The 15,035-nt window shown below is 31.0% G+C and overlaps 1 protein-coding gene across 1 annotated transcript; it reads right to left on the bottom strand.

The window, feature by feature from the left end:
• Window positions 1-2,346: 2,346 nt before the first annotated feature.
• Window positions 2,347-3,057, bottom strand: LOC114718144 (B3 domain-containing protein At2g33720-like). Its single transcript, XM_028903405.1, has one exon. The coding sequence runs from the start codon at window positions 3,055-3,057 to the stop codon at window positions 2,347-2,349; it is 711 nt and encodes a 236-aa protein (XP_028759238.1).
• Window positions 3,058-15,035: the final 11,978 nt, after the last annotated feature.

Raw genomic sequence — 15,035 nt, 5'->3', positions numbered from 1 at the left:
TTTTATATTTTCCCATAGAAAAGCCTACTGTTTTAACCTTAGACTAAAGTATACATTTAATCTTTTAACTTTGTACATAGTTTTAAGTTGATTTTTTTACTTTAAAAAATATTTTTAATTAATCATTTAACTCTAAAATTGTTGACAGAAAAATGATGACATTGAGATTTTTAATGTCAATAAAACATTCTCAAATGCAAACATATTAAGTTTAATTTTCAAAACAACCATAATCGTTACAAAAAAGGGTTAAGGTGCAATTTTAATAATAATGTTTTTTGCTAAGAGCACCTGGCACCATTAAGTTTTGAAGGGTGCAAAATTATACACAAACTTTAAAATACGGAAAAATTCCATCAATTCTGTTAACAGGTCTAGATAGCCGTTTCTTTTTCTGAGGTGGGTCCAACTATGTGTCTAGCTCAGTATAATCCTTTCGCTAAAAACATTACACTTGACCCTCTTAAATTTCATCTCTCCTCCTCCTTCTCTTTACATCAATTCCTCCCCCCCAACACATCAGACTCAATTCTCTATCTCTCTCCCCTTTTCAAGTTTGTCTCCTCTTTCTCTAGCAACAGCAACTTAGAATTCAAGAACCAAATGACTATTCTCCACGAGAAGCTTAAGGGGGGAGAGTGTGCACTATTGTATTTGATCGATCTGAGAAGGAGATAGAGGCATTGACACTGGAGGCGATTGACTTTGCGAACAAAGGAGACAACACAAGGAAACAAGATGCTATGTGGTTTGACAAGTTGGAAGGTGGTAGGCCACATTCTGTTGAGCTTGTTTGACGAGACGAGGGGGAAAAGTCAAGGTAATCAGCTTGGTTGATGCAGTTGGAAGGAATGATCAAAGGATAGTTTTTAGAAAGATGGTTAGGCCTCCAATTGTTTGGAATTAATCTGCTTGGACTGCCATAATTCTTGAATTATTTAGCTTCATTCATCAAGCTCCGAGTTGCAAAGGACGTGCCAAGTGAGTTGAAAAGGTCCTAAATTGTGTTCTTTATTGAAAGAAATTTCCTTCTGTAAAAGAGAGTCCTCTGTTTTGTATTTGGTGTGAGGAAGGCCGTTAAAAATTGTTTATGGTTGAGATTTGTTTTGACTGCTTGGCACCTGTTGTTATTTGATAAGAAAGTTGGGAAGGAGACTAGAGTTTAAATGAGGCAGAGACAGGAGAGAGAAAGATGGAAAATAAAAAGAATAAGTATGTCAAGTGAGGGAAGAAAAAGAGAGAGAGAGAAAGTTAGAGAGAGAGAAGGGTGGGACAAAGGAAAAGGGAAGGGAAAAGCAGAGGAAATGTATACAAATATGGGACCCACCGAACTAAAAGGTGACGGACATTTAACACAGGTAACGGAGTGGTAAAATTGCCCTGTTTTATAAAGATTGTGTATAATTTTGCACCCTTCAAAACTTAATGGTGCTAGATGCTCTTAATAGAAAAATTTGTTGTTAAAATTGCACCTTAACCCTAAAAAAAACATCATTTAAGCCTTACAATCTTAGAGCTAAAGGATCAAAGATATATTTTTTAACATTAAGGAACGAAATTAAAATCTTATATAAAATTAAAGGACTTAGTGTATATGTTTTCTTAATTTTATAAGGCTAAAACTTCCTCTGACCAAAAACTCTATTTCACTTTCACCCGTGGTTGACAGAAATTCGTGTGCTCCCACAAAAATATCCATGAATCTCAACACCAACAAACAAACTCAAATAGCCATTCAACCATCCATAAAACCTGAAATCTAACCTTGGAAAATATGGAGAATCAAGTATACGTAGGAAGAAATTATAAGCTAATTCTGTTGGGTTTGGTAGAGCATTTATAAAAAGAAGAGATTACTGAACACTACATCTTAAATTAATTCTTAAAGCACTGATTTATGGTGCTTTCAGTTGTATATTTATTCTTCATCTCATTTTATGCACTATATATATACATATACACAAGTTGTGGTTTGAGAAAATTGATAGATATATTTGTCCGCTTCAATGCCTTAAAATTGAGAACAGTGAAAATAACCTTGAATCCAACGCAGATATCTAACTGCTTGTACATATGTATACTAAAATCTCTATAATTAAACCATGAGAAGATGATACTGAAATCTTAGCATATATATTGGAAAATTAAAGATACTAATTCATTTTCTTTATATAACCATTATATTGTTCCATTATATAAATATACGAATGAGAAAGAAAGAAGAATCACTAAAAATCAGAGTTGAATCATATAAGAAACTGTGCCCAGCCCAGCAGTTGATTTACTTGCATCATTTGTTTCGCGTCCAGGCATTGTTCTTATTCACAGTTTCATTATTCAAAATTGTTATCCCGTAATTGATGATCGCCTGAGAACGGAGAAATTAAAGCAGAAGTTGTAGGGATCCCATTGGAGACCGATCTCATCTCCTTTCTTCAAATTCCTCCTCTTCACAAAATCTTGATTCCAGTTTCCAATCAGAACATAGTTCTTGAAGGAAGCCCATTGCTTCAGAATCAGCTGGTGCATGGACTTGGTTTCCACATCCCACACTTTCACTGCCCTTCCCTTTATGCGTAACTCCTCCTCATCATTATTATGATGATGATGAAGATTATTATTATTGTTTACCAGGCCCGCCATGGAATCTGAACTCAACAGTAGCCTATTCAGCTTCCCCAGATCGCTGGCTGTCAGGACTTTCTTGATCTCCCATGGGTCATCGTACAGCTTCAAAGTGGTAGAGCAACCGCTTGGAGAATATTGGCTGATATAGTCACTCTCATGATTGGTTTTTCCTTTCTCTGATGAATTGGAATAATTGTAAGAAGGTTTTGGTGGTTTTGTCTTCCTGGCATTAGTATTTCTGCAGATGGAAAAATCTTGAGACGTTCTGGTTTTGGTGAAGGAGGTTACTGATGAGTAGGTAGAAGAAAGGGATAATTCAGTAGAAACTAGTATATTTGCAGATGATGATGATGATGATTCTTGCAAGCTCTTAGAAACATAATTTTCGGGGAATACGTTGAAGAAATCACAAGGATCACTCTTATCCATCCTAATTCGTAGCAGCAGGTAGATGGTAGATATATAGAGGGAATGTAGCTTTTGATAAATTGGTGTAGGGCAACATATATAAACGCACTTTGTATATGATGTAACACAGTTATGTGTGTGTGTGTGTGTGTGTAAATGCCTTCAGTTGCCAGGCCAATATCATAACGGAATATCTCTACGTGAATATCTTGTAAGTATACATGGCCATCAAGCAATAGAATAATCCGTAGTAATGTTTCAGGTGTCCAACCTATATATGGGACATTAGTTAGTTAATTTCAGTCCCAAAATAATTTATAGTTAATATGAGATGAGATGAGAAACTGATGAAGAATATAAATTGCAAAATTAAATGATAAAAAATATAGTTGATCCAAACAATGGGAGTGTTAGGGAATGAGGTTTCACCTACTCAAATCACAAAATTTGACTTTTTAATTTACAACTCTTTGCACTTGTAGTGTTCGTTACTACTCCTCCAATCCTTAATATAAGACCCATTTAACTAATTTGATTAGATTAAGGAAGTTAGGTAAGTTAGTTACTTATAAAAAATGTGAAACATTTTTCCTAAAATACCATAATCATCTTTCTTAATACCTCATTTTCCTTTTCTACTTGATTATGGTTAAAGGAGTATCTATAGAGATAATTTAGAGAAAATTGATAAATATGATAAATGAGTCTTATATTTAGGATCAAAACCAACTCACCAATTGGAGCCTATATTAAGGACCGGAGGAGTATTACAAAGTTATAATAAGCACCTTATGTTCAATTAAAATTCCTAACCAAAACTTTAATTTCATATCTCTCAATAACACGTAAAACATTTTACCAAGTCTTAAAGGTAAATTAATGTCTTTCTGCCGAAAATTTCAATAGGACTTTCCAAAAAATGCCTTATATTTGAAAAAATAGAATACAAACAGTGTCCCCCCCCCCAAAAAAAAAATCCAAGAAATGTCAAAGTGTACTGACTTTTTATAACTATCTGGAATTCAATATGTTACTACTAAGTCTAGTTTCAGTAATGGGAGTCTCCTAAATTAACTTTGTTGATTAGAAGCTCTTGGGAATTCTTCTTCCAACCTGCAGTTAGGAGAAAACATATGCATTCTTACGAAAGAGAAAAAGTTACAAAGTGAAAAGGGGCTAGCTCTTAATGGATATTTTTGTATAAATCCAAGAAATCTGCTGATGTTAAGGACTAAAAGGACAATTTGACTTAAGACTGGGTATATACACTTTTTTTTTCCCTGTGCAACCCTCAAGTTCTCTTAATTAGATTCATTGTCCAGCTGTTTAATATAGTCAACCTCTTTAATTTCTTCTGGGTTAGATTAATATTAGTAAACCCCGATAGATGTTGAGTCTTTCTTAGAGAAACTCTAGAGTAGTTGAGGAGTTATATATGCATATATAATATCAAAGATACAGAGAATCCCACGTGTGTTTGCCATGTGGCAAAAGATGCTTCGTTCCCCTTTTCTTGATAATGAAAGGATATACTCTTTAGTGATACCTTATGAAATGCTGAAGTGACTCTTTGCGACAGGAATTGACGAAAGTAAAAGAAAAGTAACAGAATAAGAATATCACTTTGACAAACAAGACGGAACAAGATCCCTTCTCTCTCTCTCTCTCACCTACCAAAATAAGGAGTGAGAGTAATGAGCATCATATGCTTGTGTCCCCAGCAGATAGTTCTGTTTATGTCCACTTCTTGTTGCTTCAGCATCCAAACTTATCCCCCCAGTTTGTTTTATGGTAATCATCAAGAAATGTAAGATTCTCATCTTTAATTTCCATTCCCCCCCCCCCCAACTTCATCTTTATCTGTATATCTTTTGAATTTCAAATGGCTAGGCCTAATTCAACTAATGTGTGTGCAGAGGCGGTGGATGAATAATGCCCTCAGATAATGGGTCATATTTCATTTTTCCTATAATGACAAAGATTATGAGACCCATATTTGTTCATATTTGTTTTGTTCTTTTCCCCCATTTTTTCCTTCCTCTTATATTACATGCTAAGTTCATTTGAACTGTTTGGCAAAGATTTCCGATGGGTTCCACATGCAATTTCTATTTTTCTCCCTCTTACATATTAAATTGATTTAGACTATTTTTATTTTTTAACCATAAATATATTCTGTTCAAGTTCATATCAATTGCAATATAACATTATCATTATAGTTTATTAGCTCTTAATAATATAATTTCTCGCTTGAATGAATAAATACAATGAGATTTAAGTAGAAACATAATTTCAGACCATTACATTTTTCGAAGCAAACTCATTTGACGGAGTGCTCTCTACATATCAGCCGCATATAATAGCCATTTAATTTAAATACATAAAACATTAACAATTTTTAAAGTGAATGAATGTCCTTCATGTGATGGAGTCTCCTTGTGCCTTACATTATTGCAAGGGTAAAATCCAAGTCTATGAACTAATCCTAACCGCAACTTTGGGGGTATATAAGAGAGTTTTATTTATATATATATATATATATATATATAAATATATAAGGAACATAGCAAATAAGGCGACAATTATAATTTAAGCCCTAGAAATAGTGAATATTACTAAGAATGATTTAAGTCATGGATTGACTCACTCTTGAAAGGAATGTAATGCTCACTATTTCTAAGCTCTTATTATTATTATTTTCTATACCGGAACTTATCATTGCATGCATGCATATAGTTGATTCAATTGCTTTGCATGATCGTTTGTCTCCTTCAGAGTAATTACTAAGAATGATGGATTGACCCCTTCCAACTCGATTGCTTCATACACATAAAGACTGGAATTTTAACCTTAAGTCATTTTCTCAAGTGACAACAACTTACACATACCAACCTGCAGAATTAGTGAGTACTATATCTGGTTCTTAATATAAAAGCTAGTTTGACTTTTATTTTGATCCTAAATATAATTAAGACTTCAATTTACTTTGTCTGTCATATTTATTTATTTATTTTTTAAAGTAGTCCTTACAATAATGGTAGTTTTAGCTAATACACTTGATTAACAAAGATATTTTAAGAAAGATAACACATATTTGTTACAAATAGTTAAGTTAACTAATTTTCTTAATCTACTCAAATTAGTCAACTAGTTCTTATATTAATTAGGATCAAAAGTAGTATAATATATTGACAAATTGAATTTGAGACGACATAATAAAAGCATATACACATATTTACTTTATAGTAACTTGCTTGAGAACGGAGAAATTAAAGCACAAGCTGTAGGGATCCCATTGAAAAGCAATCTCATCTCCTTTCTTCAAAGGCCCTCTCTTCACAAAAACCTGATTCCAATCGCCTTATCAGGACGTAGTTCTTGAGCGAAGCCCATCTCTTCAGAATCAGATGGTACATAGACTTGGTTTCTACATCCCACACCCTCAATTCCCTTCCCTCCATCATCATCATTATCATTATGGTGATGATAATGCGTATTATTATTTCTAAGCATTACTACTGAATCTAGCAGGTCCTCCATGGAATCGCCTGAGCTCAACAGTAACCTATTCAGCTTCTCGAGATCGCTGCTGTCAGAACTTTAATTTCTTGATCTTCCATGGGTCATCGTAAAGCTTCAAAGTGGTAGAGCAGCCACTTGGAGAATAATACTGGTTGATGTTACTCTTATGATTGGTTTTGCCTTTCTCTGTGTCGGAATAGCGGTAAGAAGGGTTTGATGGTTTTGTCTTCCTGGTATTAGTATTTCTGATGCAAAAATATTGATGGATATGTTTGGTGGTTCTGGTTTTGGCAATGGAGGGTGCGAAGGTAGAAGAAAGAGATAATTCAGTAGAAACTAGCATATTTGCAGATGATATTGATGACGATGATTTCTGCACAGCCTTGTAAGTAATATAATTTTCTTCACTCAGTCGTTGGGTTTTCGGAGAATACGTTGAAGAAATCACAGGGCTGTTAATGATGACGATGAGATTCTTTTCCATCTTTATTTGTAAGTTGTAACGAGGGTAGCTTTAGAATTAGTTTTAGTGTTCACTGCAACAATAAGTATTATGATACTCATCAAATATCAATCATTCAGATTTAATATGGATGGTCAAGATTTTATATTTTATATTTTTTTTTCAAAAAATATTTTTTAATAAGTAAATAATCCAAAATAAATGCAATCTCTTATCTATAAGCTTTTTTAAAAAATAAATTTTTATTTAAAAATTACCAGTTAAAAATTTTAAATCTAAACCATTAAAATTGATTTTGAATGGTTTAGATATCACTGCAGCAATGAGTGTCATGAATCGGTAGCTTCTGATTTGTTAGTAAAGGACAATAGATACACACCTATATATTTACACACAATTTTTTATATATATATTTATATTTCTAATTAATCATGTTTTAGAATCTGGAAAAATTCTTCTTCCAACTTATGATTAGGGAGAAAACATTGTTCTTAGTTAAGAAATTAAACATTATCAATTACTGTAAATTGATCTGAATTCAAGGAGACATGATTTTTTTTAAAAAAAAAAATTTCGCAACATTGAGATTCCATCAATTTGACATATAATTAATCTCATTTATTAACGAGCCACTTGTTTCTTTTTCCTTTTCGTTTGGTTCTATTATATGCCAGTCAACCTTAAGACATTATTCCGCAGTGCCGAAGTAGTAATAATAAAATAGTTGACGAGTTATATAGAACAACATTAAAGTGATCGAATGCCAAGTTTCTGTGCCATATGCGGCAAAAGGTGTTTGGTACTTTCTTTTCTTTTCTAAATAATGATAGCGTGTATATATATAAAGCAAAAATCTTTTACTCTTGTGGTCTTATTTATAAGTTATTTTTAACATATGTCAGATAGAAAAAAATTTTAAACTTTATTAACTTTTATTTAAAATTCAACAGCTTTCTAACTTTATCCTTATTTAATATATATTATATCTCATATAAACAAAATCAACATAATAATAAATGAAAGGTAAACTTGTACATCCATACAAATTTTTTTTCTCGGTCTCTTATAAATAGGATCAAAAAATATCTTCTCTTTGCCCTATTTATCAGAGGAGTACATGAAAGATAAAAATAAACAATAATCTCAATGTTCATTTAGAGATTCCACACTTTAGCAATATGTTTATTCTGTTGGGAGCATCTAGCATCTAGATGATCATCAATTTGCATGTTTTGTAGCTATAAAGTTGCAGTTTATATTAAAAATATTAATTGCATAATAAATTTTACAAGACGACTTATAAATGAAAATATAAAAAGCTCTAAAGAAGATAGCTTATGAATAGAAACAAATGTGTGTGTGCATGCGGATGTAATCCAATTCAAATCCTGGTTCAAGGAGGAAACACAAGCAATAACAAATTCATATCTAAATAAAAAAAATATAGGAAAAATTACTACAAAGTATTGATTAAGAAAGGAATGTAATCACACAAAAGAATTCCACAAACAAGTAGCATATAATGACAAGTTTTAGTGAAAAAAATAACAATAAATTCATGTTTTGTTTGTTTGAGAGATTCTAATGATTAAATTTCTTTTTTAAAACCTTATAGCGATTTTTTCACAAATATATACCACATCTCCTTGATAGAGGGGGGGAAAAAACAATGACAATTTAGACCGGTCCAATGGTTAATTAAAAGTTTAAATTGAAAGAAATTGATGATATTATAAGTTGAGAATCTCACATAGACCTCACACTATATGCATATATATCTCTTTAGAAATATAGAATATCTGCAGCTTCAGGTAGAATATGTGCAATGTACCAACATTATTATATTGCAATTGGTGGATGTGAACACACAACTTAGAACAAGATTCTTTTGTATATTTACTTTGGAAAGAAACAAGCACAGATTCTTTTTTTATTTCTTATTTGGGGCCAATAACATTTAAGAGATTTCATATAATTGATTGGGAAAAGATGGTTTTGCATATTCTTCCACTTTCGGAAAGTACTATTTGTCCTTATTATTATATGAAAAAATTGCAACAAGATCCACCCAAAACAATTAAATATAAAAAAGTCTCTTGATATTGTCAAATTATTTTGAAATCTTAAGGGATCTCATCGCAAGAGAGTTTATTTGTTTAATACCAAATTACCCTTATTTATTGTAAAGTATATATTGATAATTAAAAAAGCAGTCGTTAACAATTTAAGGTGTCATGCAACTATCATAGCAGGTATTAACAACATATTTTTTTAATGTATCACAAAAATGTAATACATGAGTTGTTAATACCTGCTGTGATAGTTGTTAATCATTGTACCTTAAGTTGTTAACTACTCTTTTAGTTGTCAATTGATACTTAAAAAAAGAACAATTTGGTAATTAAATAAATAAAATCTCTTGCAATGAGAAAAGGATCATTTTGTATTTAATTGTCTTGAGTGGGACTTTATTACAATTTTTTCTTATCATATTGTTGCTTCAACATCCAAGAAGCCATTGGTTTGTCATGGTTGGTGACTAATTATTTGCAACTACAATTTTCATAATAGATATTTATAATATTCTACAAAGTCTTTCAAAATATTTTAAGATCTAACTATTATTAAATTAATTTTATGGGACTTAGATATCATTTGTGCTAGTTAATCTGAACAGCCAGCTAGAATCATGTGTAAAGTGTAAACAATTAAATGTGTACCCCACCTATCTCATGAGATAATGTGAGCCAAAAAAATTTTTTTTTATTAAGATATGTTTGTAAATCGTTTTAAAAACATCTTTTCACAACTTTCCAGATACAACTAGAAATTCTCCCCATGTAATGTACGGACTAAAATATTTAATTAAATTTTAAATTCTAATAAATTGTATTATCTAAGATAGTTCAAGATTTACTTCTTATAGAAGTGTGAGATTTTTTATTCATTTAAATGAGATTTGAATTAGAGATTCAGAAATTAGGAGAAACACATGAAAATTTAGAATTATTTATTTATTTCTCTATGTAAGCCCCCAATTGATATACAATTTAATTATGATCCTTCTTATTTAATTCAATGTATTTAAATCCCAATTACGATATTATTCAAATTCAAATTAATTATTAATTTTTTCATTTGAGGCTCCAATTGAAATTCCATTTAATAATGATGCTCTTCATTTAATTCAATATACCCAAATCATAATCAAAATATTATTCAGATCTCATTAATTGAATATATTTAGATGTCATAATGCCATACCCGACCTGTTTTTAAACAAATCAGGTATTATAAGTTTTCAAAAATATAGTTGAGTGCTCTCATATTACCTTAGACTTAGTCCAACATAACTAAATTGCAAAGGAACTTAATGTAATAATAACCCTCATATATAGCAGAAGATTGTTTTATATTTCCTCTATCCATATTCATTTATCCTAGTAGAAAAGGCATACATATTAATTCAGGAGAGAGCAAATTCTATGTACGATGTAAGAATTTTTTTTCCCTTTTCAGTCTTGCACTCTAATAACTGTCACACTATTTTAAATCTTAACTATCTCTATATAATGCCCTCCATAGAATTATTGGAAACAAATAACAATTATACCTTTGAAATTTGAAATAGGATATATATATATATTTGAGAACAAAATAAAAGTTCAAACCAAAATAAGTAAATAAGAAGGGAGAAAGTATATAGCATATATCAAGAGTTAGAACTATGGATGTTTATTCATAAGAAATACAAATGTTACCTGGTGGTGTTGGTTATAACTTTTACAAAAGGAAGAGCAATAATAGAGAGAGTACTATGTACTATCTTAGTCTATTATCTCTTCTTTTGTATAATGAACTGGCTTACTGATCATTGATCATATATGATTTGTGCTCAAAATCCCATAATTATTAAACGATATCAAATCTCAGTTTTTATGTTAAATTACATGGAAAAAAAAATAATCCAACAGAATTCACTTGTGTATTATATTGGATGAATATCAAAGTTCATGCTTCTGAGTATACAGGTAATGGTTACCTACTTGATAAGTATTTTCTGAACCAAATTGGGACCAAACATTGACAAGGGTTTTATGTCACCAACAATTATATACATGAGATAGTAAGAGGCCCAGAATTTGATTCTTTCTTCATCAAATTAACAGCAAGTGAATATAAGCACCACGTGGTTTTGTCCCCATATTTGACAGTGATTGATTTTGTGGTGAACTACTGCTTGATCATATCCATATATATTCTTCCACTTTCAATAGATAGCTACAACTCAGCACCACATACCATTAATTTCTACGTAATGTTAAGTTGGGTTGGGTTTTGGAGACCACTCACAAATCTACCCGCTGATAAAATTCTCATATCAATAGTAAAATTAGAACTCATGACTTCATGAGTCTTTATTACTAACTGAACCAAGCCAATCTTTTTGTTGGCAAAAACAAAACTCCTTCGATTACATATTTTGTTGTGATAAGGCTTGTTGTATTAAGAAATCCAAAGCATGCAAGCAACTTAGATCAATTAGGTCTTCATGATTCAATATTCTTGAGGGCAAAATAATATCATCAGATTATTAAAGTAATGGAACAATTCATATATGGGAATTAGATTTAATCCCAAATATATAATATCTCAATCCATTTTGTTTTTCAACTTTATGATTCATTTTCTAAAGTATTCCTATTTATTACACATACCTCTTTCTAAGGGTAATCATAATTAAAAAGATACTTTAAAAAAATTAACTTATATTTATTACAAATAACTAATTTAGCTAATTTTTTTCCATTCAAATTAGTGGGACGTAGCATATTATTTACTTACAAATATGTTCGCTTCCAACCCAGTTTTTTTCCTGCTTTGCAAGAGCGGTACTTTGGTGCTGCCACAAAACCCTGGGTTTAAAACTTATAAACAGTAAGAATTATATATAATATTATTTTATTATTAAAAATATGACACTCATAATGAATTGAAAATACAATTGTCAAATATTATTATATTAGGTTTAACATATTGTTGAACTCAATTAATATAGGTTTCGAGTAATGTGAAATTCAATTTTTTTTTTTTGAAAAAAAGCACAAGCATCCTCTTATTTGAAATAATTTTATTCGAGACATTATTGTCGAATCCTGAGTTACCATGAGGAACTAACTTTTTCCACTCGACTCAATTTTATTGTTGTGAAGTTCAATTATAGGTACGTTTTATAACATAATTTTTTTAAATGTTGGCCTTGTTTCAAAGAATCAGTCCCCTTCCCTCAACTCAGCCGCAATTAATACCTGAATTTTGGTCATAACGTGCTTCCTAGCCGGTACGCCCCTTACGGGAGCGACAGCCAATTCCAAACCCCTTCTAATCCCATCGTGAGTTGGATATCTACACACAAACAATAACAGTAACAGTGTATTCAAGAAAAGGAATCTTCAAGGTGTAAAAAAAAAAAAAAAAGAGGAATCGAGAATAAAAATCTGGGCAACCTGTTTGTTATTTCCATTTTTTTCTTTTTAGAGGGAAGATTCTTATTTACTTTTGAGATGTGGTTGCACGTGGATTTACCCTTTGACAGCAAAGATCCATTTCCCTGTCGAGCATCTATAATCTGTAGTTTTCACTGAGTACGATTCTTGATTGTCCCATGTCCAGCATTTATTGTTGGCATCCAGCATTTCTTTTCTTTTCTTTTCTTTTTTAATGTTCACGATTCTTACGAAGATAGGTTTCGCCAAAACCCGAGCCATGTTTATCTATCAAGTGAACTTCACAAATCAAGTGTCCAGTAACTTTTTATCTGGTCACCAGCATTTCAAGCTATCCACTGCCAGGCAGTGAACCACAAAGACAGAAGAAAGCCGGGACCCCATTTAAGAAAATTAGTTTGGGTGTTGATTTCTCGAAAACGCCTTTTCAAATCATTTATATTAAAAACTATTACCACTGATTAAACCTCACCTAACCCCACCCCTTTTAATGTGTACAATTTGCAAGAATATAAATTTAAGAAATAAAAAAGGGCAAAGCAAACCCCACAACTAACTCATTTACCTTCGGAAGTAGTCGATTTTTGAAGGTGCTAATATGTAATTGGTGCTGTTAATCTCCACATGGCAAGGTCAGAACTTGCTTGCAAAAACCGCAAGATTTTAAGGCTTTGGGGAGTTATAGGGAATATGAACAAGAAAATTGTCATTGGGTTATTGCCGTTTGCCAAGAGGTATTGCCACCACCCACAACTGAGATAAACTAAAAGCGATCATTACAGGGTGAAGGGAATAGTCACGTCCAAAAGGGAAACTGCTCACAAGCCTTGAACCTCTCAATTAGGAGGCTTAGTTGGTAATACCCCTTTGGAGATGTTAATGAAGAAGCAGCCGAGAGGATTGTTGAGGCAGTGGGATGTTTAACATCAATTGTGGGAAAACCAATTACAAATGCCGAGGCACTAGCAAAAATTTGCTCAATCCCATAATTAATGTTACTCCCTCCAATCCTAAAGGTGTGTTTGGTTGGAGGAGTGATAAAATGAGCCCCTCTTCCCTCCCCTCATGTGGTTAAGAATTTTGGAAGGGAGAGGGGTCAAAATGTTCCCTCCTCTCTCTCCTCCCCTCCCCTCATCCCATTTTAGCTCCCCCAAATTGGGGGGTTTTTGAAGAGGAGCTCAATATTTGAACTATTATATTCTTGTGATTTTCTTGATATTTTATTACCACCAATAAAATATATTACTACCTCTAGTCCTCAATATAAGATCTCATTTGATTTTTATTTTGGTCTTAAATATAAGACCCCAATACACTTTATCTCTCATATTTATCCATTTTTTTTCAAGGTAGTCTTTTTAATAATAGTAGTTTTAGTAGATACATTTGATTAGCAAGGATATTTTAGGAAAGACAATACATATTTATTACAAATAACTAACTTAATTTCTTTCATTAATCTCCTCAAATTAGTCAACTAGCTCTTATAATTAAGACCGGAGGTAGTATTATAATATTTATTTTAAACAAAAAATATATTATCCTAAGTAAAAAATAAAAAAAATAAATTATTATTGACTAAAACTACCATTATTAAAGAGAGTACCTTAAAAAAAAAGATAAATATGATAGACAAATTGGATTGGGGTTTTATATTTACGACTTTGGTAGTTTTAGTCAATACATTTGATAAGTAAGGATATTTTAAGAAAGACAATACATATTTATTACAAATAACTAACTTAACTTCTTTCCTTAATCTCCTCAAATTAGTCAACTAGCTCTTACAATTAAAAACGGAAGTAGTATTATAATATTTATTTTAAACAAAAAATATATTATCCTAAGTAAAAAATAAAAAAATAAATTATTATAATTAAAATATATATTATAATAAAAATTAATATAAATTACTATAAAAATAAAAAATTATATTATAAAATTAATTGTTTTTTATAAATATATTATTTCTTAAATACATTTTAAAGCTCAAAAACCATAGCTTATAAAAAATAAAATTTCAACTTTTTTAAAGCATATAAAATTTGTTAATTTCATTATTTCAAATATATTATTATATTAATTAGAATTAAAAAAATACCATACCAATTTTTTAATGCACATATTAATATGATAAGATTGAATTTTTATTAAATTATATGATTTAAATTAAGATCTAAATTAATTTATATAATATATGAATAAAAAGTATAAACTAAAATGTAAAGGTAAAAGGATAAATTCATTGTTACTATCCCTTCTTTTCTACTCTTGAACCAAACAAAAATCATTAAATATCTCCTCTTTTTTTTTAATCAAACCAAACAAGATGAGAATAAAACCGCTCCCGTCCTCCCATCCCACCTTCCCTTCAAACCAAACAAGCCCTAAATGCTGGTTTGAAAAAAGGGCTAAATAATTGTAGTATTAAATCCTTATTATCACTACCCAACTATTTAAACTCGGCTTGCATCAAATAGAACGCGGGTAGTAGTTCAAACGTATTC

Source organism: Neltuma alba, unplaced genomic scaffold (genome assembly GCF_004799145.2).
Source record: "Neltuma alba isolate B1F8T4 unplaced genomic scaffold, ASM479914v2 tig00011814_pilon, whole genome shotgun sequence".
NCBI lineage: Eukaryota > Viridiplantae > Streptophyta > Magnoliopsida > Fabales > Fabaceae > Neltuma > Neltuma alba.
This window is presented reverse-complemented; position numbering and strand designations above follow the sequence as displayed.